The 27,685-nt window shown below is 43.4% G+C and overlaps 1 protein-coding gene across 1 annotated transcript; it reads left to right on the plus strand.

Annotated features, from left to right (window-relative positions):
* The first annotated feature begins 1,784 nt into the window (after window positions 1-1,784).
* On the plus strand, window positions 1,785-27,680 carry alox5ap (arachidonate 5-lipoxygenase-activating protein). The gene is made up of 5 exons (XM_060826770.1): window positions 1,785-1,955; window positions 2,043-2,124; window positions 19,868-19,938; window positions 22,363-22,444; window positions 27,195-27,680. Exons 1-5 carry the CDS (start codon window positions 1,886-1,888, stop codon window positions 27,355-27,357), a joined length of 468 nt encoding a protein of 155 aa, XP_060682753.1. The 5' UTR covers window positions 1,785-1,885; the 3' UTR covers window positions 27,358-27,680.
* The last annotated feature ends 5 nt before the right edge of the window (window positions 27,681-27,685 follow it).

Below are 27,685 nucleotides of genomic sequence, written 5' to 3' on the forward strand. Positions count from 1 at the left end.
CAGAATGTTATTGTTGCAATTAATGTCACATCTTGTTCTTCTAAACACCCAAGAGTATAGGCTCAACCTGCTCAACCTCTTGTTGTAAACCAGCCCCTCATCCCAAGAATCAGCTAGTGAACCTCCTCTGAACGTCTTCCAGTGCAAGTAAAGTAAGGAGACCAATACTACACATAGTACCCCAGCTATGCTGTCATCAGTGGTTGCCTATATAGTTGTAGCAGGACCTCCCTACTTTTACATTCCATACACCTTGTAATAAGGCCAACATTTCCTAATCGCTGTTTGTTTCTGCCTGCTGTACTTCTTTGTGTTTCACATGGGACATGGGGTCGCTGGCTGACCAGCATTTATTGTCCACCCTTGTTGCCCTAGGGAAGGTAGTGGTGAGCTGCCTTCTTGAACTGCTGCAGTCCATGTGCTGTATGTAGATCCACAATGCTGTTGGGAGCTCCAGGATTTTGACGCTGAGAGAATAGTGATATATTTCCAAATCCAGATGGTGAGTGGCTTTGGGGGCGAGGATGTGATTGGCAGGTGGTGAGTGTTCCTGCATTGCTGCTGCCCTTACCCTTCTATGTGGTAGTGGTCGTGACTTCAGATGGCGCCGTCGAAAAATCTTTGGTAAATTTCTGCAGCACATCTTGTAAGTGGTACACACCGCTGCCAATGAGCATTGGTGATGGAGCCAGCAAATGTGATGCCAATCAAGAGGGCTGCTTGGCCTGGATGGTGTCAAGCTTCTTTATAGTTGTTGGGGCTCCACCCATCCAGGCAAACGTAGAGTATTCCATCACACTCCTGACTCATGCTTTGTGGGTGGTGGGTATGCTTAGTGGTTGGGAAAGTGAGGACCGCAGATGCTGGAGATCAGAATCCAGAGTGTAGCGCTGGAAAAACAGCAGGTCAGGCAGCATCTGAGGAGCAGGAGAATCCATGTATCGCGCATAAGCCCTTCATCAGGAAAGAGCATCCTTCCTGATGAAGGGCTTATGTTTGAAACATAGATTCCCCTTCTCCTGGGATGCTGCCTGACCTGCTGTGCTTTTCCAGCAACACCCTCTGGACAGGCTTCCGTGGGGTCAGGAGGTGAGTTACTCACAGCAGTATTCCTCGCCCCTACCCTGGTCCAGTCTTTTTTTTCTCAATGGAAGAACCTGTTATTAAGAGTTTGAATTTTCCTTAAATGCTTCTGTACTGTCTTATCTTTTAATCTATATTCCTAGGACATGAAAAAAAAACCCGCCATGCTCTGGCGAAAGAACAGGGGCCCGGTATTAACCGGATAGAGCTTTCAAAGAGCAGGAATAAAGGCGATGTCCCAAAACTGTCCTTCCTAAGCCTCTCATTCTACCCTGCTGAAAATGTGTTGCTGGAAAAGCGCAGCAGGTCAGGCAGCATCCAAGGAGCAGGAGATTCGATGTTTCGGGCATAAGCCCCTCTTCAGGACCGAAACGTCGAATGTCCTGCTCCTTGGATGCTGCCTGACCTGCTGCGCTTTTCCAGCAACACATTTTCAGCTCTGATCTCCAGCATCTGCAGACCTCACTTTCTTCTCTCACTCTACCCTGACAATTATGCAATCATTTCTCACTGAAATTGTGTGTTCTATATTAGCTCCCTGCTATGGACTTCACTGATTCGCCTTTCCCACCAAACTCCAGTGACACAACCGCAGCTTGGACCGAGAGCAAATATTAATGATATATATCGCCTGCCCATCACCCCACCCTCGGCTTCAAGGTTAGATCAACATTCTTCCGCTACGTGCAATGCAAAAGAAAAATCGGAAGTTGGACAGATTGCGAGATAAAGTACGGGACGTTTTATTCTATTGGTACTATCTCCACTGACAGGAAGCACAAAGCATTCTGAGCTCGGCAGCATGGATATAGAGATTCTGGACAATGTGATCTTTCTGGGTACTGTCACTCTGCTCAGTGCTCTTCAGAATGGTAAGAGAGATCTGCTTCACCTGCCACCAGTTTGCACGGAGTTTGCTGTTCATTCACATGATGGGAATTGTCTGTCTTCTGTTGCAGTATTCTTCGCGTACACAGTCCAGAATGAATCCCTTCAGAAGCGTCCCACACATAGCGCTTTCGACCGGGTCAATATAGCAAGGTAAGCCAATGTTTTCTACATCATTCTGGATCAGTGGTGCTGGAAGAGCACAGCAGTTCAGGCAGCATCCAAGGAGCAGCGCAATCGACGTTTCGGGCAAAAGCCCTTCATCAGGAATATGAAGGGCTTTTGCCCGAAACGTCGATTTCGCGGCTCGTTGGATGCTGCCTGAACTGCTGTGCTCTTCCAGCACCACTGATCCAGAATCTGGTTTCCAGCATCTGCAGTCATTGGTAAAAACAATGTTTTCTACAAACAATTTATGTTAGTAATGCTCTTCCCCCTCCCCCCCGCCGTACATTATTCAAAATAATAAGACTGCTTTAAAATCAACAGCAAGGTACGATTTAAATGAGATCAGTTTTCAGGCACTTTAGAAAGATGATCTCCACAGTACCAGAGATTAATTATAACTACTTCACAACAGTAGCCGGTTGTACCCATTGAATATCGTTCAATGAATCCTAATGGGAAACAGTCAATTGATTCAAGCAGAAAGGAAATGTTTTTAGTTCATGACGGTTCTTGGGAGTTAGGCAGCGTTGCAAATGACACTGATTACAAACCATCCACATTCATATCTGAAATATTATTACACAGCATTTTCATTTTGGTGGCCTGGAACTGTTTCCAGTTCTAGTTCATTGTAAAGAAGGGATTAAACAAGAAACCAAAGACAGATAAACTACACCTAGATTATGACTTTTCAGACAATTGTAAATCCGTTTTTAAAAATGGTTCAAAGTATCTTAGTTTATTTTACTGAAAAGCGCAATGAATGTTTGGAATCGGATTTAGGGACAGTGCAATTAACTGAGACTAACCCAACCGACGTTTCAGGAGTTTGGCAGAAATATCATAGAATTTTTAAGCATCTTAGTGAGACCACGCAACTTGTAATTATTTATCATCTTTAATGTAATACAACACCCATAACTGTTTCACAGAAGTAATTCAAAGTGAAACATATTACAGAACCTCCAAACTGAAAAGAGGTAGGTCTTATTTAGTGTCTAAAAAGAGAAAACAGATATACAGAAGTTGAAGGAAGAGTTTAAAAAAAAACCCACAAAGTGGAAGGTGGGGTGAGGTGAACTAGGGAAAGCCAAGAGGCCAAAATTGAAGGAGTACAGATGTCTAGAGCATTGCAGGACCAGAGGTAGACGTTGTGATGGTTTTGGGTGAAGAGCCCATGGATGGCTTTGAAAACAAGAATGAGAATCTCTTCTTAATCTGGAGGCAGTGTAGGTCAGTGAACTCACGGTTGATTGATAAACAGAATACCATACCAGTTATTTTAAAAAATCCCATAGAGAATGATTTGTTAGTTCCATTGGCCTAAAGTAGTCAGTTTCTCAGCAAAACAAAATAAAATTATATTCAAACACTTTTAAAGCACATCCTTTACTGTTCCTTGAATCCAAAAGAGCCAGTTAAATGTTAACAGGGATGGTATGGTAGCACAGTGGTTGGCACTGCTACCTCACAGTGCCAGGGACCTGGGTTCGATTCCACCTTCAAGCAACTGTTTGTGTGAAGTTTGCACATTCTCCCAGTGTCTGTGTGGGTTTCCTCCAGGTGATCTGGTTTCCTCCCACAGACTAAAGGTGTGTAGATTAGGTGTATTGGCCATACTAAATTGTCCGTAATGTCCAGGGATATGCAGGCTAGCTGGATTAGCTGTGTTTAATGGGTTATAGCGTTGGGGCATTGGGTGGGATGCTCTTTGGAGGGTCTGTGCAGACTCGATGGGCTGAATGGCCTCTTTGCACAGTGCAGGGATGCTATAAACAGCCTTTGAAAATCTGCCAGAAGATACCATTAGCAAGCATTCACAATGGTGTATGATTCAATTTAGGCAGGTGTAGATTTGTAGGTGAGGCTTGCTTTGAGCACAGTTGTGTTGTAATCCAGGACAACAAAAGGTGGAATATCACTGAATGTAATATGCTCAAAATTCTGTGATCTTTTGCAAAAGTTTGGTCTGTTTCGGGTGCATAATGCTGTAAGTCACAGAATAATATACAAGGAATTTCATCCCTTGAAATAAAAGGCATTAAAACTTTATCTGTTAACTTTTCTTATGCAATTAATTATTGGATATGAGCCAATTATTTTCCAAGAAAATAACATTAAAACTCTTGTGAGATTCCTTCTCCTACATCTATTGAGTAACTTCCACAAATTATTCTTTGAAAACCAACTCTTGTTAATTCAAACAAAAAATGTAGATATTGACCTCTTCTGTGGCAAGCTCAATGTTACAGGAATGAGTCATAATCACAGAGATCTATAACATGGAAAAAAGCCAATCAGCTCATCGAGACTGTGTTATTCAATAACAACCATCCAATGGGAAAATGATCAGCCACCCTGCTCACCCACAGCATGGCCACATAAAAAACACAGAAGCTGGCTTGTAAAACACAGAAATCAAACCTGCCAACACATACAAAAATTACCCAGAGTGCCCCAATCTTGGCCAAACAGGCTAACATAAAAAACAGACATGGCCAAGCCACTCCCAGACACTTCCTAAAACAGCTTTCACAATCAGCTCCCAGCCCAGATTAGCACTGCAGTCCCAACACCCGAAGGGCAGGCTCCTTTCCCACTGAAACTGATACCGCGTAAACAAAGAGACAGACCAAAAGACCCTGGAAGACTTCGCCCACAGGAGGAACACAATGGACACACCTGAATGCCACAATGAACACACATATTCGTGCAGATGAGAAATACAGTGAGGAACCCTCTAGAAGACATTCTCACCCACTCACAAAGATGGCTGGAATCTCCTGTGCCAATTACAAAAGAATTGCTACTGCCAAACGTTTGATTAACTTCCACTCAGTTTATTCTTGTTTTAATCTCTTGACAATTTTCACCATTGTACTGTGACTGCTTTACAACTATCGCCTTTGTGTTGTAAAGCATGCCTGTACTTTCTGTTCAGGGAAGACAGCATTTGGCCATCTGTGCAGGAGATCAGTTCTGTTTCAGCCTGGTTAATGTCTCTTCCATGATATTACTTTGTTTAATAAACTGCTTGTCAATTTCACTACGATCCTTGTTTGTGGTCTCTGATCAATTGGGTTCAATTCTCCGATATACCCCTACTATCTAACCCCGTTTTCCAACACTTGGCCCATAGCCTTGGATGTGTTGCTGGAAAAGCGCAGCAGGTCAGGCAGCATCCAAGGAACAGGAACGTCGAATTTCCTGTTCCTTGGATGCTGCCTGACCTGCTGCGCTTTTCCAGCAACACATTTTCAGCTCTAATCTCCAGCATCTGCAGACCTCACTTTCTCCCCATAGCCTTGGATGCCTTGGGCATTGCAAGTGTACCTCTAAACACTTCTTAAATGTAATGAGATTTCTGTCTGTATCACCTGAAGAGACTATCAGTTTAAGATTCCCACCATCTTCTGGTTGAAAATGTTATCCCTCATATGTGCAAGAATAAACTGAGGAAACTAATTTTTACCTGGCACACTTCAAATCAGGTTAACTGACTTCTATTTAAATCAAAACGCATGAAAGAGGTGTATTTCTTTGCTGCAAGATTGCCTTTGAAGTTTTGAATATACTTGCTGCCACGTTACAATAAGTTAAAGAAGGAGAGAAATGGGAAAGGTTATTTTGATATTGGACTTCAATCAAACAGAATTTAAAGAGAAACAATTCTAGGTTATAAAGTAACTGTCTCATTTGGTAGAGTAAGCCAAACTAACAGTGAAGTGAAACAGGCTATTGCAGAGTGTCCCAGTGTGATGGTTAATAATGCTTCATGATGTCATAGAGTCATAGAGTTATACAGCAAGGAAACAGACCCTTTGGTCCAACTCATCCACATCAACCAGACTTCCTAATCTGACCTGCTCCCATCTGTCAAAATTTGGTCTGTATCTCCCATGACAATGACGGAGGTTATTTAAGATTACAAAGAGATCTTGATCAATTGAGGTAATGGACTGATGAATGGCAAATTGAGTTTAATTTGCAAAATGTCATCTATTAGATTTTGGTAAAACAAACAGGGACAAGATTTATACAATTCAAAGTAGGACCTTGGGCATTGTTTTAGAACAGAGAGATCTAGGGGTTCAGGTACATAATTCTTTGAAGTTTACATCACATGTAGATAGAGTGGTTAGGAAGGTATTCAGCACGCTTGCTGTTAGTGCTCAGACCTTTGAGTATAGGAGTTAGGACTTATGCTGAGCTTGTACAGGACTTGGTGAGGCCCCTTCTTGAGTACTGTGTCCAGATTAGCACAGCTGCCTCACAGTGCAAAGGACCTGGGTTCGATCCTAGCTTTGGGTGACTGTGTGTGGAGTTTGCACATCCTCCCCGTGTCTGTGTGGGTTTCCTCTGGGTGCTCCGGTTTCCTCCCACATTCCAAAAGATGTGCAGGTCAGGTGAATTGGCCATGCTAAGTTGCCAATAGTGTTAGGTGCATTAGTCAGGGGTAAATGTAGGAAGTGACTTTGGATAGGTTATTCTTCGGAAGGTCAGTGTGGACTTGTTGGGCTGAAGGGCCTGTTTTCTCACTGTAGAAAATCTAACCTAATCTAATCTGGTTGCCCTGTTATAGGAAGGATATTATTAAGCTGGAGAGGGTTTGAAAGAGATTTACCAGGATGTTGCCAGGAATTAAGAATTTTAATTATAAGGAGAGGCTGGACAGACAAAGACTTTTTTTCACTGGAGCATAGGGAGTTGAGGGGTGACCTTATAGAGGTTTATAAAAAATTAGATGTACAGATGTGGTGTAAGCAGGTGTCTTTTTCCTAGGGTGGAGGATTTCAAGACTCGAGGGCATATTTTAAGATGAGAGGAGAAAGACTTAAAATAGACAAGGGGAAATGTTTTTACACTGAGAAAGGTTCGTGTGTAGAATGAACTTCCAGAGGAAGTAGTGGCTGTGGGTACAATTACAATGTTTAAAAGACATTTAGATAAGTACGTGAATAAAAATTGTTTAAAGGGATATGGGCAAAGTGCATGTAGGTGGATCCACTTTTGTCTGGAATGATGACCAGCATGGATCTGTTCCCATGCTGCGTGAGTCTATGACTCTAAACCCATATATTCATGTACCTATCCATACACCTTTTTAAATGTTGTAATTGTTCCAGCCTTTACCACTTCCTCTGGCAGCTGGTTCCATATACGCACCACCGTCTGCATGAAAAAGTTGACTCTCAGATCCCTTTTAAATCTTGCCCCTCTCACCCTAAACCTATGATCTATAAGTTTAGACTCCCCATCCTAGGCAAAAGACCTTGCCTATTCACTCTATCCATGCCCCTCATGATTTTATAGACGTCTATAAGGTGACCCCTCAACCTTCAACACTCACAGAAAAAAGCCCTGGCCTTTTCAGCCTTTCCCTATAGCTCAAATGCTCTAATTCCAGCAACATCCTTGTAAATCTTTACAGAACCTGTTCAAGTTTAACAACAGCCTTCCAACTGCAGGGAAACCAGAACTGAACACAGTATTCTAAAACTGGCCTAACCAATCTCCTGTACAGCCACAGCATGATGCCCCAACTCCAAAACCCAATGCATTGATTAATAAAGGCAAGTGTACCAAATACCTTCACCACCCTGTCTACCTAAACTCCACTTTCAAGGAACTATGCACCTGCACCCCTAAAATTCTTTGTTCAGCAAAACTCCCCAGGGCTGTACTATTAACTGCGTGGATCCTGCCCTGGTTTGCCTAACCAAAATATAACACCTCAAATTTATCTAAATTGAACTTCATCTGTCCCTTCTCTACCCATTGGTCCATCTGATCAAGGTCCAATTGTACTCTGAGATAGCCTTCTTCACTATCACTACACCACCGATTTTGGTGTCATCTCCAAACTTACTAACCATACCTCCTATATTCACATAGAAGTTATTTTTATAAATAACAAAAAGCAGTGGACCTAGCACCGAACCTTGCACTGGTCACAGGCCTCCAGTCCAAAACAATCTTGCACCATCACCCCCCTGTCTCCTACTTTCAAGCCAATTATGTATTCAATTGGTTAGCCCTTTCTGAATCCCCTGTAATGTAATCTTGCTAAACGGTATGACTCTATGTGGAATACTTTGCTGAAGTCCATATAAACAACATCTATTGCTCTGCTTTTATCAATATTCTTTGTCACGTCTTCAAAAAACTCAATCAACGCAGTGAGGCATGATTTCTGATGCACAAAGCCATGCTGACTATCCCCAATCAGTCCTTGCTTTTCCAAATATAAGTAAATCCTGTCCCTCAGAATCCCCTCCAACAACTTATCCATCACTGACATCAGGCTTACTGGTCTATAGTTTCCTGGCTTTTCCTTACCACATTTCCTAAATAATGGCACTATATTAGCCACTCTCCAGTCTTCCAGCACCTCACCTGTGGCTGTTGATGATAGAAATATCTCAGCAAGGGGTCCAGTAATCACTTCCCTAGCTTCCCACAAAGTCCCAGGGATTTATCCACCCTTATGCTATTTTAAGAACTCCTGCACTTCCTCTTCTGTAATATAGATGCAAAATATTTGTTTATTATCTCACTCATTCGATGTGGTTCCATACATAAAACAGCCTCATTGATTTTTAAGGGACCCTATTCTATCCATAGTTACTCATTTGCCCTGAATGTATTTATAGAATCATTTTGGATTCTCCTTAACCCTATTTGTCAAAGCTAACTCATGTCCCCTTTTTTCCCTCCTGGTTCTCCTCTTAAGTATATTCCTACTGCCATTATACTCTTCTGAGAATTCACTCAACTTCTGCCGTCCATACTTGACATACTTACTTCTTTTTCTTGGCGAGAACCTGAATTTCGCTAGTCATCCAACATTCCCTATACCTACCAGCCTTACCCTTTGCACTAACAGGAACATCTCTGAATTCTCATTTTCTCACTTTTGAAAGCCTCAGACTTTCCAACCATTGCTTTACCTGTGAACAGCGTCCCCCAATCAACTTTTGAAAGTTCCTGCCTAATACTATCAAAATTGCCCTTACTCCAATTTAAAACTTTAACTTTGAGATCAGGTCTATCCTTTTCCATTACTATTTTAAAACTAATAGAATTATGATCACTTGCCCCAAAGTGCTCCCCCACTGACACCTCAGTCACTTGCCTTACCTTATTTCCCAAGTGAAGGTCAGGTTTTGCTCCTTCTCTTGTGAGTACATTCACATACTGAATTAGAAAATTCCTCTTCATCCAAGCCCTGAACACTCTGGCAGTCTCAGTCTAAGTTTGGAAAGTTAAAATCCCCTACCATCACAACCCTATTATTCTTACAGGTATCTGAGATCTTCTGACAAATATGCTTCTCAATTTTCCACTGACTACTAGGTGCCGGCAGTACAATCCCAATAACGTAATCCTCCCTTTCTTATTTGTCTGTTCCATCCATATAACTTCACTGGATGTTCTTCCAGGAATAGCCTCAGTAAGTACAACATAATGTTCTCCCTAACCAAAAACACCACTCCCCTGCTTCTTCTGCCACCATTTCTATCCTTCTTAAAGCATTTATACCCTGGAACAATAACCTGCCAGTCCTGCACCTTCCTAAGACATGCTATTGTAAGAGTTATGATATCCCAGTTCAATGTTCCCAACTATGCCCTAAGTTCATCTGCTTTGCCTGTCAGGCCTCTTGCACTGAAATAAATGCAGTTTAATTTATCAATCTTAACCTTGTTCTCTGCCGTGCTCCTGCTGTCTTGACTATTTAACTTGCTCCCTTGCTTTTGTAACAGCCTCAAACTGAGTTCCTTTGTCACTATCATTTTAGATCCCACTCTTCCCCTTACTAGTTTAAAACTTCCTGAGTAGCACTCACAGGTCTCCCTGCCAGGATATAGGTCACCTTCCAATTCAAGTGCAACCCATCCTTCTTATTTGGGTCACTTCTACCCCAGAAGAGATTCCAAAGATCCAAAAATGTGTCCCCTTCTCCCTGCACCAGCTCCTTAGTCATGCATTCATCTGCTCTATCCCGCTATCCTACTCTCACTAGCACTTGGCACCAGAAGTAATCCAGATATTATGATGCTCAAGTCCCTACTTTTCAACCTCCTGCCTACTTTCTTTTAGTGTCTCTGCCAAACATCATCCCTTTATCTTCCAATGTCATTGGTACCAATGTGTACAACGACCTTCTGCTGGTCACTCCCCTTTCAGAATATTCTGCACCTACTCTGATATATCCAGGACCCTGGCACCAGGGAGGTAACACACCATCTTGATGTCTCAATGATGGCTGGAGAAACATCTGTCTGTGCCCCATACTCGAGAATCACCTATCACAATTAACCACTTGGAACCTGATATGGACGTCATTACAGTACAGCCAGTCAGGGTACCAGAAACCTGGTTGTCAGTGCTACATTCCCTTGAGAGGCCATCATCCCCTGCAGTATCCAATATAGTATATTTGTTTGAAATGGGGATAGCCACAGGAGACTCCTACACTATCTGCCTACCTCTCCTACCTTTTCTAGCAGTAACCCATGTACCTGACTGTAGATGCAGATTTTCTACCTTCCAGAAACTACCATCCACCTTGTAGCTCCTGTAAATTCCTCATTGTCTCTAACTGCTGTTCCATCCGATCCATGTGATCCAATAAGATTTGCATCCAAATGCACTTCCTGCAGACATAATCTCCAGGAACATTGAAATTCTCCCTGAACTCTTACATCTAAGAGGAAGAGCACATCACCCTGCTAAAAGCCATCCCTGCCTCTTTAAGAATCTACAGACCCAGAAAATACCTAAAACCAAATACGGCACACTTGTTCAGAAATTCAGCATTAGCACAGCTCAAAACAATGTTTTGGTATAACGATACCTGTCTTTATATTAAAACTCAATCAAAGGACAAATCTAAGTAAAGCATAAAAAAGATCCTCACCCTACTCACTGTTAAAGATTTACAAAAAAAAATACAGATTGAGATTTATAAGTTTTATAAGTCTTAAAATCAAGCACTTAGTTAACAAGGGTCTGATATCATCAGTGATCTCTCCGAGCTACAACGTGCAATTGCAAAATTAGGTCTACCAATGTCAGCTGTGGTAAAATGTAAAGAATGTTGGAATTGAAAAAAACATGTAAATTTTTGTGCCTAATAATTTTATCAGTAAATTGCATAATGAATCAACTAAAGTATTGGTGTGTCAAATCTGATCATGAACCGTCCTGACTGAAATTCTAAGTTTTTAATCACTTTCAATATCAATACATGATTTGGAGATGCCGGTGTTGGACTACCACCTGATGAAGGAGCAGCGCTCCGAAAGCTAGTGTGCTTCCAATTAAACCTGTTGGACTATAACCTGGTGTTGTGTGATTTTTAATATTAATACAGTTTTCAATTTAAGATTAAACTGGTAGAGTCTGTACGTTTGTTAGTCTCTTGTGCAGTTTCTCCACTTTATTTTTAAACAATGAACATAGTCAATTCAACTTGAACGGATACCAGATGATGTCATGCTTTCAGCCTTATATTTTTATGTGTCTCCTTTTTAGTATCATGTGTCAGACACCATTTTTTTAGCCAAGAAGTTACACATGCTAATTATTTCTGTAGAACCAGCATGCTGCTCAATAGACTACCCAAACTGACTCAAAATATTTATTCTGAAGAAAGAGCTTGACCCCATTTATTCCATGTTTTCATTATTTGAGAGAGATTGTGAACTTGTGAGGCAATTATGACAGAGATTAGCCTCCAATGTTCTCTGACTGTCTCTACCGGAATGGGGTGTATATGAGGTTCCAAGCAATTAATTGTGATAGGCGATTTTCTAGAAACTAATGCCTCTGCCAACTTGTGTGTGTGTGTGTGTATATATATATATATATATATATATCAATCAGCTCAAAAATCATCTATTTTCTCTGTTCGCTAACTTTATTAGTTAAGATTTGAAGGTGCCGGTGTTGGACTGGGGTGTACAAAATTAAAAATCACACAACACAAGGTTATAGTCCAATAGGTTTATTTGGAAGCACCAGCTTTCGGAGCGCTGCACCTTCATCAGGTGGTTGTGGATTACAAGAACGTACGACACAGAATTTATAGCAAAGGTTGACTGTGTGATGCAACTGAAATGACAAAATTGAAAAAGATTGTTAAGTCTCTCATCTTTTAGAAGGATCATGTTGGTTTCAGTTCTTTCACATGTCTGCTTTTCAATATATAATTTCAGTTACATCACACTGTAAATCTTTGCTATAAATTCTGTGTCTTACGATCTTATACTCCACAACCAACTGATGAAGGAGCAGTGCTCCAAATAAACCTGTTGGACCATAACTTGGTGTTGTGTGATTTTTTAAACTTTATTATTAAGTATTTCAATTAAGCTTTTAGCACCGAAACAAGGACCATGTAATGGGATTTAATCAGACTATGCACTTCAGTTCTTTACCTGATGTTTGTATAGTACCATGGACTGGCAGCATTGAATTGTGGTTTTCCATTCTGAATTTTGCCTAATAAGAGACTCAGGGTAAAAAAATGAGGTCTGCAGATGCTGGAGATCACAGCTGAAAATGTGTTGCTGGTTAAAGCACAGCAGGTTAGGCAGCATCCAAGGAATAGGAAATTCGACGTTTCGGGCATAAGCCCTTCATCAGGAATGAGGAGAGTGTGCCAAGCAGGCTAAGATAAAAGGTAGGGAGGAGGGACTTGGGGGAGGGGCGATGGAGATGTGATAGGTGGAAGGAGGTCAAGGTGAGGGTGATAGGCTGGAGTGGGGTGGGGGCGGAGAGGTCAGGAAGAAGATTGCAGGTTAGGAGGGCGGTGCTGAGTTGAGGGAACCACCTACGTTCGGGATACCTCAACACGGTTCTGTCCCCTTTAGTCCAAGAACTCCCCACCTACGTTCGGGACACCACCCACGCCCTCCACCTCCTCCAGGATTTTCGCTTCCCCGGTCCCCAACGCCTTATTTTCACGATGGACATCCAGTCCCTGTACACCTCCATCCCCATCACGAAGGACGCAAAGTCCTCCACTTCTTCCTTTCCCGCCGCACCAACCAGTACCCTTCCACTGACACCCTCCTTCGACTGACTGAACTGGTCCTCACCCTGAATAACTTCTCTTTTCAATCCTCCCACTTCCTCCAAACTAAAGGAGTTGCCATGGGCACCTGCATGGGCCCCAGCTATGCCTGTCTCTTCGTAGGATATGTGGAACAGTCCATCTTCCGCAACTACACTGGCACCACCCCCCACCTTTTCCTCCGCTACATCGATGACTGTATCGGCGCCGCCACGTGCTCCCACGAGGAGGTTGAACAGTTCATCAACTTTACTAACACCTTCCATCCCGACCTCAAATTCACCTGGACTGTCTCAGACTCCTCCCTCCCCTTCCTAGACCTTTCCATTTCTATCTCGGGTGACCGACTCAACACAGACATCTACTATAAACCGACTGACTCCCACAGCTACCTGGACTACACCTCCTCCCACCCTGCCCCCTGTAAAAACTCCATCCCATATTCCCAATTCCTTCATCTCCGCCGCATCTGCTCTCAGGAGGACCAGTTCCAACACCGCACAGCCCAGATGGCCTCCTTCTTCAAGGACCGCAGATTCCCCCCAGACGTGATCGACGATGCCCTCCACCGCATCTCCTCCACTTCCCGCTCCTCCACTTCCCGCTCCTCTGCCCTTGAGCCCCGCTCCTCCAACCGCCACCTAGACAGAACCCCACTGGTTCTCACCTACCACCCCACCAACCTCCGTATACAACGTATCATCCACCGTCATTTCCGCCACCTCCAAACGGACCCCACCACCAGGGATATATTTCCCTCCCCTCCCCTATCAGCGTTCCGCAAAGACCACTCCCTTCGTGACTCCCTCGTCAGGTCCACACCCCTCACCAACCCAACCTCCACTCCTGGCACCTTCCCCTGCAACCGCAGGAAATGTAAAACTTGCGCCCACACCTCCTCCCTCACTTCCCTCTAAGGCCCCAAGGGATCATTCCATATCCGCCACAAGTTCACCTGTACCTCCACACACATCACCTATTGCATCCACTGCACCCGATGTGGCCTCCTCTATATTGGGGAGACGGGCCGCTTACTTGCGGAACGCTTCAGAGAATACCTCTGGGACGCCCGGACCAACCAACCCAACCACCCCATGGCTCAACACTTTAACTCTCCCTCCCACTCCACCGAGGACATGCAGGTCCTTGGACTCCTCCACCGGCAGAACATAACAACACGACGGCTGGAGGAAGAGCGCCTCATCTTCCACCTGGGAACCCTCCAACCACAAGGAATGAACTCAGATTTCTCTAGTTTCCTCATTTCCCCTCCCCCCACCTTGTCTCAGTCGGTTCCCTCAACTCAGCACCCCCTCCTAACCTGCAATCTTCTTCCTGACCTCTCCGCCCCCACCCCACTCCGGCCTATCACCCTCACCTTGACCTTCTTCCACCTATTACATCTCCATCGCCCCTCCCCCAAGTCCCTCCTCCCTACCTCTTATCTTAGCCTGCTTGGCACACTCTCCTCATTCCTGATGAAGGGCTTATGCCCGAAACGTCGAATTTCCTATTCCTTGGATGCTGCCTAACCTGCTGTGCTTTAACCAGCAACACATTTTCAGCTAATAAGAGACTCACCTCATCAATCTTGGAAGCAGCTGACTAAAACTTGTCATATGCAGAACATGAGCTAGAAACTTGAAGAAAGGGACTTCCTCTTGAGCAATATCCTGCTTAACATAAAGCTGTACTCATATGTTTAAAGTCTCAACTCATATGATGCCATTTCCGGTTTATTTCTTGTTGCAGCTCATTACTGTGTTCTCTGTGTGGGTGCTTGAAATGTGAAATCTATTTCTCCTTCTTTACCGTTCATAAATGCACAAACTATTTCTGCAGTACTATTCTGCTCTTTTCTTGTAATTTTACATTCTTAGCTCTTTCAATGAAGGTGGTACAATATGATGACACAGATACTGAAGTACAATCAGATGCATCACACAATAAACTATAATTCTCATTTACACCTTGTTGTCAAATAATTCTGTAAAGCAGTTGGCACCACCAAGGCTCACTCTGCCCCCATCAAGTGTTTAAAATCACACAACACCAGGTTATAGTCCGACAGGTTTAATTGGAAGCACACTAGCTTTCGGAGCGACGCTCCTTCATCAGGTGATAGTGGAGGGCTCGATTGTAACACAGAATTTATAGCAAAAATTTATAGCCCATCAAATGGCCCTTGCTGCTAGACTGGAGTTTAGAAGAATGGAATGTGATCGCAGTGAGATATATAAGATACTTAAGAGGCTTGACAATGTAAATCTGAAAGGATGTTTCCCCTCTTGGGAGAGTCTCAGAGCAGAGGGCATAGCCTAAGAATAAAGGGGCACCAGTTTAAGGCTGGGATAAGGAGGAATTCCTTCTTTCGGAAGGTTGTGAGTCTTTAGAACTCTTTGTCACAGGGAGCTGTGGGAGCAGACTTCTTGTGTAAAATCAAGGCTGAGGTAGATTATTGATTAATGGGAAAATCAAGATTATGGGGAAAGGGCAAGAAAGTGAAAGTGATCAGATCAGCCATGATCCTATTGAACGGTGTAACAGGCTCAATGAGCTGAATGACCTAATCCTGTTCCTATTTCCTATGGTCTTATAAACTCCCTTCCTAAAAGCTCTGTGAATATACCTACAACCCAAAGACTACAGTGGTTCAGTAAGGTAGCTCACCATCACCTGCTCCAGGACAGTTAGAGATGGATGATAAATACTGGCTTAGCCAGTGATGCCTCCATTCCTTGAATGAATAAGAAATAAATGAACTGTAGCTCATATGAAACCTTACTATGAAAGTAATGGAAACTACAGGAAATGAATAATGATCTAAGTCCTTAATGAAAAATTCACCCAATCTGTCATATTCAATATGATTCCTGTATCTGTGATCTGAGGTTGTTTACAATAATTTATTCAATACAAGAAGAGAAACAAGGTGAAAAAAGTTATTAAAATATTATAAAAACTCAAATTGCTGCTGCTGATAAAGTCAGATTTATTTTCACACTGCTAGATCTTTTTATATATGTGGCTAATTTTCCACCTTTGACTCGAATTTACAATATGTGTATTTCATTTCAATGTCACAGTTTGTTAGATTAACTTTCCTTGAATTTGAACAAGTAATAACAGCATGCAAATAAGGTTTCATATGCCCATGGCTTTATTTTTAAGCTGTTCATTAACCTTAGCATTGTTTCACTTCTCCATCTTTGGCTGCATAATATATACTTTAAACAAATCTTTCAAAGGATGTTTCGCATTTTCATTATCCTTTCTTGTCACATGGCTGCTGCAAGATCAGTCTTTATTATCTACTCTTTAGTTACTAGATAGGCTATATGGGTGGCAGGGTGGCTCAGTGGTTAGCACTGCTGCTTCACAGTGCCAGGAACTCAGGTTCCATTCTAGCCATGGGTGGCTGTCTGTATGGAGTTTACATATTGTTTGCATGGGTTTCCACAGAGTGTTCTGGTTTCCTCCTACAGTCCAAAGACATGCTGGTTAGGTGAATTGGCCATGGTAAATTGTTTGTAGTTTTCAGGGGTGAGTAGGCTAAATGGATTAGCCATTGTAAATATGGGGATACAATAGGGGTCTGGGACTGAGTGGGACGGTCTTTGGAGGGTTGGTGTGAAATTGATGGGCCAAATAGCCTTCCCCTTACACTGTAGGGATTCAAGAGAAGGAAGTACAGTAATTAGCCTTCCTTCCATTTGAACCACTGTGGTTTATGTGTTGAATCTTTGTAGTGGTTGCACATAACTGAGTGGCTGAAAATGTGTTGCTGGAAAAGCGCAGCAGGTCAGGCAGCATCTAAGGAACAGGAGAATCGACGTTTTGGGCATAAGCCCTTCTTCAGGAATGAGGAAAGTGTGTCCAGCATGCTAAGATAAAAGATAGGGAGGAGGGACTTTGGGGGAGGGGCAATGGAGATGTGATAGGTGGAAGGAGGTCAAGGTGAGGGTGATAGGCTGGAGTGGGGTGGGGGCGGAGAGGTCAGGAAGAAGATTGCAGGTTAGGAAGGTGGTGCAGACCTCACTTAGCTCTGATCTCCAGCATCTGCAGACCTCACTTACTCAGCACCGCCATTTCTTTATACAAATAGTAGAAGTGCAGAACTCTTTCCCATAAAAAGCTGTAGATGCCAACTCAATTAATAATTATAAATTTAAGATGCATATATTATTGCTAGACGAGCATATGGAGTTAAGTTACAGATCAATCTTACCTCTCTGAATTGTGGAAGAGCTCAGAGCTGAATGGTTTGGTCCTGTTCCTATGCTGCAAATGTGTTGCTGGTCAAAGCACAGCAGGTTAGGCAGCATCTCAGGAATAGAGAATTCGACGTTTCGAGCACAAGCCCTTCATCAGGAATAAGAGAGAGAGAGCCAAGCCGGCTGAGATAAAAGGTAGGGAGGAGGGACTAGGGGGAGGGGCGATGGAGGTGGGATAGGTGGAAGGAGGTCACGGTGAGGGTGATCGGCCGGAGTGGGGTGGGGGCGGAGAGGTCAGGAAGAGGATTGCAGGTTAGGAGGGCGGTGCTGAGTTGAGGGAACCGACTGAGACAAGGTGGGGGGAGGGGAAATGAGGAAGCTGGAGAAATCTGAATTCATACCTTGTGGTTGGAGGGTTCCCAGGCGGAAGATGAGGCGCTCCTCCTCCAGCCGTCGTGTAGTTGTGTTCTGCCGGTGGAGGAGTCCAAGGACCTGCATGTCCTCGGTGGAGTGGGAGGGGGAGTTAAAGTGTTGAGCCACGGGGTGATTGGGTTGGTTGGTTCGGGCGGCCCAGAGGTGTTCTCTGAAGCGTTCCGCAAGTAAGCGGCCTGTCTCACCAATATAGAGGAGGCCACATCGGGTGCAGCGGATGCAATAGATGATGTGTGTGGAGGTACAGGTGAACTTGTGGCGGATATGGAAGGATCCCTTGGGGCCTTGGAGGGAAGTGAGTGTGGAGGTGTGGGCGCAAGTTTTACATTTCCTGCGGTTGCAGGGGAAGGTGCCGGGGTGGAGGTTGGGTTGGTGGGGGGTGTGGATCTGACAAGGGAGTCACGAAGGGAGTGGTCCTTGCGGAACGCTGATAGGGGAGGGGAGGGAAATATATCCTTGGTGGTGGGGTCCGTTTGGAGGTGGCGGAAATGGCGGCGGATAATACGTTGTATGCGCAGGTTGGTGGGGTGGTAGGTGAGAACCAGTGGGGTTCTGTCTTGGTGGCGGTTGGAGGAGCGGGGCTCAAGGGCGGAGGAGCGGGAAGTGGAGGAGATGCGGTGGAGGGCATCGTCGATCACGTCTGGGGGGAATCTGCGGTCCTTGAAGAAGGAGGCCATCTGGGTTGTGCGGTGTTGGAATTGGTCCTCCTGGGAGCAGATGCGGCGGAAACGAAGGAATTGGGAATATGGGATGGCGTTTTTACAGGGGGCAGGGTGGGAGGAGGTGTAGTCCAGGTAGCTGTGGGAGTCAGTCGGTTTATAATAGATGTCTGTGTTGAGTCGGTCGCCCGAGATAGAAATGGAAAGGTCTAGGAAGGGGAGGGAGGAGTCTGAGACAGTCCAGGTGAATTTCAGGTCGGGATGGAAGGTGTTAGTAAAGTTGATGAACTGTTCAACCTCCTCGTGGGAGCACGAGGCAGCGCCGATACAGTCATCGATGTAGCGGAGGAAAAGGTTGGGGGTGGTGCCAGTGTAGTTGCGGAAGATGGACTGTTCCACATATCCTACGAAGAGGCAGGCATAGCTGGGGCCCATGCGGGTGCCCATGGCAACTCCTTTAGTTTGGAGGAAGTGGGAGGATTGAAAAGAGAAGTTATTCAGGGTGAGGACCAGTTCAGTCAGTCGAAGGATAGTGTCAGTGGAAGGGTACTGGTTAGTGCGGCGGGAAAGGAAGAAGCGGAGGGCTTTGAGTCCTTCGTGATGGGGGATGGAGGTGTACAGGGACTGGATGTCCATAGTGAAAATAAGGCGTTGGGGACCGGGGAAGCGAAAATCCTGGAGGAGGTGGAGGGCGTGGGTGGTGTCCCGAACGTAGGTGGGGAGTTCTTGGACTAAAGGGGACAGGACCGTGTCGAGGTATTGGGAGATGAGTTCGGTGGGGCAGGAGCAGGCTGAGACAATGGGTCGGCCGGGGCAGGCAGGTTTGTGGATTTTGGGCAGGAGGTAGAAACGGGCGGTGCGGGGTTGTGGGACTATGAGGTTGGAGGCGGTGGATGGGAGATCCCCTGAGGTGATGAGGTCCTGGATGGTCTGGGAGATGATGGTTTGGTGGTGGGAGGTGGGGTCGTGGTCAAGGGGGCGATAAGAGGAGGCGTCCGCGAGCTGGTGTTTGGCTTCAGCGGTGTACAGGTCAGTGCGCCAAACTACCACCGCGCCTCCCTTGTCTGCGGGTTTGATGGTGAGGTTGGGATTGGAGCGGAGGGAGTGGAGGGCTGCACGTTCTGAGGGTGAGAGGTTGAAGTGGGTGAGAGGGGTGGACAGGTTGAGTCGGTTGATGTCACGGCGGCAGTTGGCTATAAAGAGGTCGAGGGCGGGTAGGAGGCCAGCACGGGGTGTCCAGGTGGATGGGGTGTGTTGGAGGCGGGAGAAGGGGTCGTCAGAGGGTGGGCTTGGAAGGACATTGATGTGATCTTTGATTACACTTGTTGTTTTGTTTTTAGCCATAATTGCGCTGAGGTTTATCCCACGTTTCTTGCTTTACTGTGGACTGCTGGACTTTTCTGTAGTCAGGGTAAGTTACCATTAAAATAATTTACATCTGAAGAATTTGCATGTGAAATGAAAACTTGCATATCTTTTATTATTTTATTTAAGCGTTCTTAATTATTATTCACTTGCATGTTTCTGATGTGTTTTATCAATAACTTGGGTCATTTTGAGACTGAGTTGGAACCATAAAAAAAAAATCAGTGCTGCAGGTAGTACACCTTCCCCGACTCTCCATCCTTGTATCGGTCATAAGTCCAACAAATAAACAGCTTTGAATAACAAGTCCAGCTCATCATCTTTCTGTAAATCTTATAACTTCAATAGTATGAGGTGCTGATCTTAGACCAGTATTTTTCCAAAAGTACAGTTCATTCATAAAATGTTTACAGGTATGTTACATGACAGTTCAAATTTGGTAATATGAAGTGTCATGCAGGTCAATTTATTTCATTACAGAATATGAGATGTCTCATCACCCCAGACGTTACATGTTATATTTACAATGTAAATTTATAGTTCTCATTCAACATTCTGTGGTGAATATAGCCCAAGGGATTTTACATATATTCAAACCCATTGATATACATTGTATAGGAGGGCCTGAGACAGTAGCCTTTATTGAGCCTTTGCAGTTCCTGGCAAAGCCTGAGAATGTGCCTTATCACATAGTGCTGGACCTTGGAATGTGTCAAGTCATCAAAAGCTTTTTACACTGGAAGACTAGAAAGTCTTGGACAGACCAAACAGCATCTTTCACTGAGTTGATAGTCCTCCAGTGATTGTTGATGTTTGTCTCAGTCTGTATCCCTGGACCTCAAGGGGATTTAAAAAATCTGTTTATATCATTTGTCCAGAGTTTCTGTGGCTTAATGTCATACTTGTAGAGTTCAAAGTCCTACATTACAGGAGTGCTCCAAATGAACCATGATTTAAAAAAAGCATTGTGTATCTTTAAGGACCAGCTTTACAATGGTGCAATCAAGAAGGAAGTGGATGGTAATTTCTTTCCCAGTAAAACTGCCTGAAGCAGCTTGCACTCTGACTGAATCTGACAGAGAGCTCTTCTCAATGCAAGACAATCTACATCTTAATGGTTGCTTAAATATCCTGGCACTGGTGCATTCTTCCAAGTGAATTTGCCAGTTTGCTTTGGGAATAATCCAACAGGATTCACTCTTTCCTTTTCCATAGGACCGTCAGAAAGTTACATGCAGACCATTGCACTTGTGGTTAATGGTGCTTTCCTGTGCAATCCTTTCTCCGAGGGACAGGTTGAGTGTCATGATATAAATGACTGCACCTTCTATGGCAATGGAGCTCAATTTAGCCTTCACCACACTGTGATGATTAAACCTCAGTGCTTAGTGATGCTTTTGAGGTTTCTGCATAACCTAATCCAGCTGTCGGAATAAAGGACACATTGGGTTTGTTTTTGCACCTCTTTGTACATCATGACCCTGTGCATAGTGTTGGTTTTCAATTTCCTAATCAATTGTAAGATGGCTTAGGTGACCACCACGTTACAGGTGTGGAATTGGGGATAGGACTGCAGGACATAAAGCAACAATAAGAACTCCTTGCACATGATGGTTAGGTTTTGACCCACAACAGTGAGGGATCTTCACTCCCATATGCCCGGTATCTGTTTGACCTTGGTTATGGCAAAGAAGTGACAGCCCTGCCCGATTCCAGAGATGATGTCCTTCAAATTCACCCAACTAGATTTAACTGCTTCATCTTTCAGGCATTATCAGTGTTTAACTCTGATTCTGCCAGCATGATGAAATTCCCTTGTAGATTTGGTCTCCACTCTCTCCTGAGCCTTTTGTTCTCTACTAGATTAAAAAATCTGTGTTTATGTCATTTGTCCAGAATTTCTGTGGCTCAGTACCATAATTATAGCAGATGACTAGGCAAACCACTCTGGAAATACAATAGTTTGTACATTTACTTCTCCCAAGATACTTCGCCAAGTTCATATACCCATGAACTGAGAGAGACTTCACTTCAGATGTCAATTTTCTGAAACGTCAAGGAATTACAATGGGCCCATTTCAATAATAAAGACTTAAATCAGAACTCATCACCTTTGCCTTCTTGATAATGTATAATGAAGCTAATAATACGAGATGAAAGTGGCAGTCATTTAATACCTTCTCTGTCTTGTTCACCTTTCTGTATCAGCACGGCCTTTAAATGTAATCTGGCAGTTGGGACTTGGCAAAAATCAGTTTATTGGCATTGGTCTGGAAAAACCTTTTGTGCTCATATCCAAAGTGTACACAACTCTTCGAATTGGCACCTCTGTTTTCCCAGGGAATAGTTGGAAACACAACTTGAAGTGGACCATGTCAAAATTCCCTCATAGCTTTGGGTTACTAGGTTATAATATCATGGTTTTCTGTTTTGCATTAAATAATGTCGATCTGTGTTTCTCTTTTGTTAGCTCCCGCAGCCTTCGCTGGATTGTTGTATTTGGTGGTGAGGCACAAATACTTTGTGGGTTATTTAGGAGAGAACAGTCAAAGGTAACAGTTCTTTGTTCTATAAGCATTTTAAAAATTATAAGTCTGTATCTTCAGCTCTCATTGATAATGGACATGAGATGTCTTGCCGTTGTGATTAATATTCCACATTAGATTAGATGATTAGATTCCCTACAATGTGGAAACGGGCTCTTCAGCCCAACAAGTCCACACCAACCCTCCGAAGAGTAACCCACCCAGACCCATTTCCCTCTGACTAAAGTACCTAACACTACGGGTATGCCAATTCACCTGACCTGCACATCTTTGGACTGTGGGAGGAAACCAGAGCACCTGGAAGAAACCCACTCAGACACAGGGAGAATGTGCAAACTCCACACAGACAGTCGCCTGAGGTCGGAAACAATTAAACCTTTAAAGAAAAGTGATGAATTGTTGAGCTAATTAGGTGAAGGTAAAGATGTTGATGGTGTGGAATCAAAAAGTACTTTTCAGTTGTATTACTTACTGTTAATATCAGCTCAGGTTGATCTTGTAACCAGTTCTTGGGGAAAAAGATCTTTGTCTTGACAAAGCTCATCTGCCTGCACCACCAGATAATCTCATGTCGATGTTTCTGGTGGGCATAATATTGGATAAAACAATCCAACCAGCTCGCTTAGTGAACTGCCTGTGAACACTGGCTCAGCACTTGCAGCTCACCTTTCCAATTTGGGTAAAAGAGAATCCAAAGAGATTTTATAAATATATTAAGGACAAAAAGGTAACGAGGTAGAGAATAGAGCTCCTCAAAGATCAGCAAGGCAGCCTATGTGTGGAGGCACAGGAGATGGCGCAGATATTAAATGAGTATTTTGCATCATTATTTACTGTGGAGAAGGACATGGAAGATATAGAATGCGGGGAAATAGATGGTGACATCTTGAAAAATGTCCATATTACAGAGGAGGAGGTGCTGGATATCATAAAAAACATAAAAGTGCGTAAATCTCCAGGACCTGATCAGGTGTACCCTAAATCTCTGTGGAAATTTAGGGAAGTGATTGCTGAGACATTTGTATCATCAATAGTCATGGGTAATGTGCTGGAAGACTGGAGGTTGGCTAACGTACCACTATTTAAGAATGGTGATAAGGAAAAGCCAGGGAATTATAGACCGGTGAGCCTGACATCAGTGGTGGGCAAGTTTGATTAGATTAGATTACTTACAGTGTGGAAACAGGCCCTTCGGCCCAACAAGTCCACACTGACCCGCCGAAGTGCAACCCACCCATACCCCTACATTTACCCCTTACCTAGCACTACGGGCAATTTAGCATGGCCAATTCACCTGACCCGCACATCTTTGGACTGTGGGAGGAAACTGGAGCACCCGGAGGAAACCCACGCAGACACGGGGAGAACGTGCAACTCCACACAGTCAGTCGCCTGAGTTGGGAAATGAACCCGGGTCTCAGGCGCTACGAGGCAGCAGTGCTAACCACTGTGCCACCGTGCCGCCCAGTTGTTGGAGGGAATCCTGAGGGACAGGATGTGCATGTATTTGGAAAAGCAAGGATTGATTAGGGATAGTCAACAAGGTTTTGTGCATGGGAAATCATGTCTCGTGAACTTGATTGAATTTTTTTTGAAGAAATAATGAAGAGGATTGATGAGGGCAGAGCGGTGGATGTGATCTATGTGGACTTCAGTAAGGCATTCAGCAAGGTTCCTCCTGGTAGACTGGTTAGCAAAGTTAGATCTTATGGAATACAGGGAAAATTAGTCACTTGGATACAGAACTGGCTTGAAGGTAGAAGACAGAGGGTGGTGATGGAGTGTTGCTTTTCAGGCTGGAGGCTTGTGACCAGTGGTGATTCACAAGGATAGATGCTTGGTTCAATGCTTTTCATAATTTATATAAATAATTTGGATGTGAATATAGGAGGTATAGCTAGTACATTTGCAGATAACACCAAAATTGGAGGTATGGTGCCAGTGAAGAAGGTAATCTCAGATACAATGGGATCTTGATCAGATGGGCCAATGGGCTGAGGAGTAGCAGATGGAGTTTAATTTAGATAATTGCGAGGTGCTGCATTTTGGAAAGGCAAATCAGAGGAGGATTTATACACTTAATAGTAAGGTCCTGGGGAGTATTGCTGAACAAAGAGACCTTGGGGTGCAGCTCATAGTTCCTTGAAAATGGAGTTGAAGGTAGATGGGATAGTGAGGAAGGCATTTGGTATGCTTTCCTTTATTTGATAGAGCATTGAGTACAGGAATTAGGAGGCCATGTTGCAGCTGTACAGGATATTGGTTAGGCCACTGTTGGAATATTATGTGCAATTCTGGTCTCCCTCCTATTGGAAAGATGTTGTGGAACTTGAAAGTGTTCAGAAAATATTTACAAGGATTTGAGCTATGAGGAGAGGCTGAATAGGCTGGGACTGTTTCCCTGGAGCATCGGAGGCTGAGGCGTGACCTCATAGAGGTTTATAAAATTGTGAGGGGCATGGATAAATCGACATGGTCTCTTCCTTGAGGTGGGGGAGACCAGAACTAGAGGGCATAGGTTTAGGATTTGAGGGGAAAAATTTAAAAAGGACTCATGGGGCAACTGAATGGGTACATGAATATGAAGGGTTTAGAGGGATATGGGCCACATGCTGGCAAATGGGATTAGATTAGATTAGGATATCTGGATAGCATGGACGAGTTGTACCGAAGGGTCTGTTTCTGTGCTGTACATCTCTATGACTATGACAGCTTATTCAAAAAAAACAGACAAACTTTGTAATCATGTTGCGTACTTATTCTTCCAAGTTTGCAGTCAACACAGTAGTGACTCAACATTGTCCTGTAACTCTTATTTTGAAACAATTTCCTCTTTCATCTAGCTGCCAGAATGTATGGCGTTATTTCCACATCAGCAGAGTGAACATTGTGGTTTTCACTTCCTTTAAAATCTACCAGATAGTCTTCTACATTTAATTTGTTGTGTTTTATAATTAACCCTACTTTAGATTTGAAAATGCTTGAGTGATTATTTATTCTGGCATCTGTGTCCTGATAGAGGTGCAATAGGTAAATCACCAATTTGAGTAATTGGAAAATACAATGGGCAAGATGTAAAATGGGCAATTGATCAGGTCTCATCACTTCCTTGAATAAGGCGACTGAAAATTGCCTTTCATAAAGAAATATATTTCAAATGGGTAAAATCAGACTGGCCATGATCCTATCTGCTTTGAGGAAATACAAATAAAAAGAAACTTTGAAAAATTATTGCTTTGTTCATTCGATATAGAGTAACATGATGGAATTATTTAGAACTATGAAAGGACAAGAGCCATTGGAAATTAATCTTTTACAGTGTACGAGATATCAGGAACTAAGTTCTAACACCTAACCATTAACATCTTTAGCCTCCTGACAAGCCCCCATCTCCAATCCAACTCCATAGTAACAAAAAAATGGAATCAGATCGGACTGGCTGGTGCATTCAGATAGATTTCAGCTAATAATATGTTAGAAACTGATTGAGGTATTAGGATCAGGACAAGCACATTTATGGAGGTTCAGCCTTTGGCCCAGGCTCCCAGTCGTAGAGCCTCATCAGGCAGATGCTGTGTCCATGAAAACAGTGCACGAGCCTGCATCCAATGCATCCTGACCTTGGATTTACAGCTTTTCGGTCACATTCAACAAAAACTCACAATTAACGGACTGAAACATACCCGGGTGCTTCACAGGAACACATAAACAAAGTAAGACATTGAGTCACATATGGAAGTATATACAAAGGTGAAATAACCAAAAGTTTGGTCAAAAAGCTAGTTTTTAATAAATGTCTTAAAGCAAGAAGATAAGATGAAGACTTGGAGAGTTGGGTGGGAAAGGTGACAGTGAGAAAGCACTCGGTATTGTCAGCATTCATGTGAAAACTAATGCAATGTCTTTGTACAATGGACAATGTGCAGATGAGGAAGAAGAGGGGGCAAAGGACGGATCATTGGGGAACAACAGAGTTAATGGAGCAGGAGCAGGAATAGAGAGAAGCATTGCAATGAATCACTGGCTATGATCAGTTAGTTATGAATGGAGCAGTCACGTCTTGCTGAACAACAGAGGGAGGCATTGCAGGAGAATGATCTGATCAACAATATGTACACCTGCAGAGCAGTCACGAGGACGAGGAGGGAAACTTTATGTTTGTCACTGTTACAAAGATGCAATTCTCTCTAGATTTATGATGGGAGATCTGCAGATGGAAATACACAAATTCAGGGTCAGTATGTTGGCAATACAGCCTTTGATATGGGGATCCTCAGAGGAAAATGTGCAGTATTGTCTAATTTATTGTAGTTTTTAATTCTTTGATCTGATGGGGATAAGGCATGTGTACTTTGTCGTTCCAAAGAAGTGACTTCGATTTGTGTGAGGTGACTGAGGACGAGTAGAACTCAATAGCGATGATTTTATGCATGTATATTTTCTGACAATGGTTTTCTGTACCTTGGGGACAGCCTCTCAGGAAATTGTGGGAACCATCCTGTTATTTCCCAATCTGTATTAGCTGCAGGCCAGGCTCACTGGCATAAAGTGGGCATTGTAAAAATGTTCTTTAACTGAGCGGGTAATTCATATGGATTGACACAATAGTCCAATATCAGTTGCTGTTCCTGCCTGCTAAAGGGTTATTTAATAGAGATGGGCTGCGAGCAGTTTTATTCATGAACTGTAATTTATGCACAAATATACAGTGATTTTCTAAATCTTTAATTCTTGTTTATGTCACTTATTTTTACAGCCTTCCTGGTTTCTTTTTCGGAAAACGTTTGATGGCATTCTTATTCTTCATGGCAACTGCTGGAATTATCAACTATGCAACAAACTACTTCTTTGGAATCAACTTTCTGTATTACATTCAAACAGCCACAAAAGCCTCTGCTGCATTGCTTCTTATTCCCTAAACAAGTTGGAGACATTGTTAACATTAACATTTAACCTTTAATAACTCCAATCTTGCTAACATAGAATCATACAGCACAGAAACAGCCCTTTCGGTCCAACTCGTTCATACCGACCAGGGTTTCCAAACTGAACTAGTCCCACTTGCATGCATTTGGCCCATCTCCCTTTAAGCCTTTCCTATTCAAGTAACTGTTCAAATGCCTTTTACATGTACCTGCATCTACCACTTCCTCTATTTGTTAAGCAAATTCATTTGAGGCTGTTTGAATGAAAACTGAAGTAAAGAATTCAATGTCTACATTGTTTCCCTTATGAGGCAACAATAAA

Source organism: Hemiscyllium ocellatum, chromosome 6 (genome assembly GCF_020745735.1).
Source record: "Hemiscyllium ocellatum isolate sHemOce1 chromosome 6, sHemOce1.pat.X.cur, whole genome shotgun sequence".
NCBI lineage: Eukaryota > Metazoa > Chordata > Chondrichthyes > Orectolobiformes > Hemiscylliidae > Hemiscyllium > Hemiscyllium ocellatum.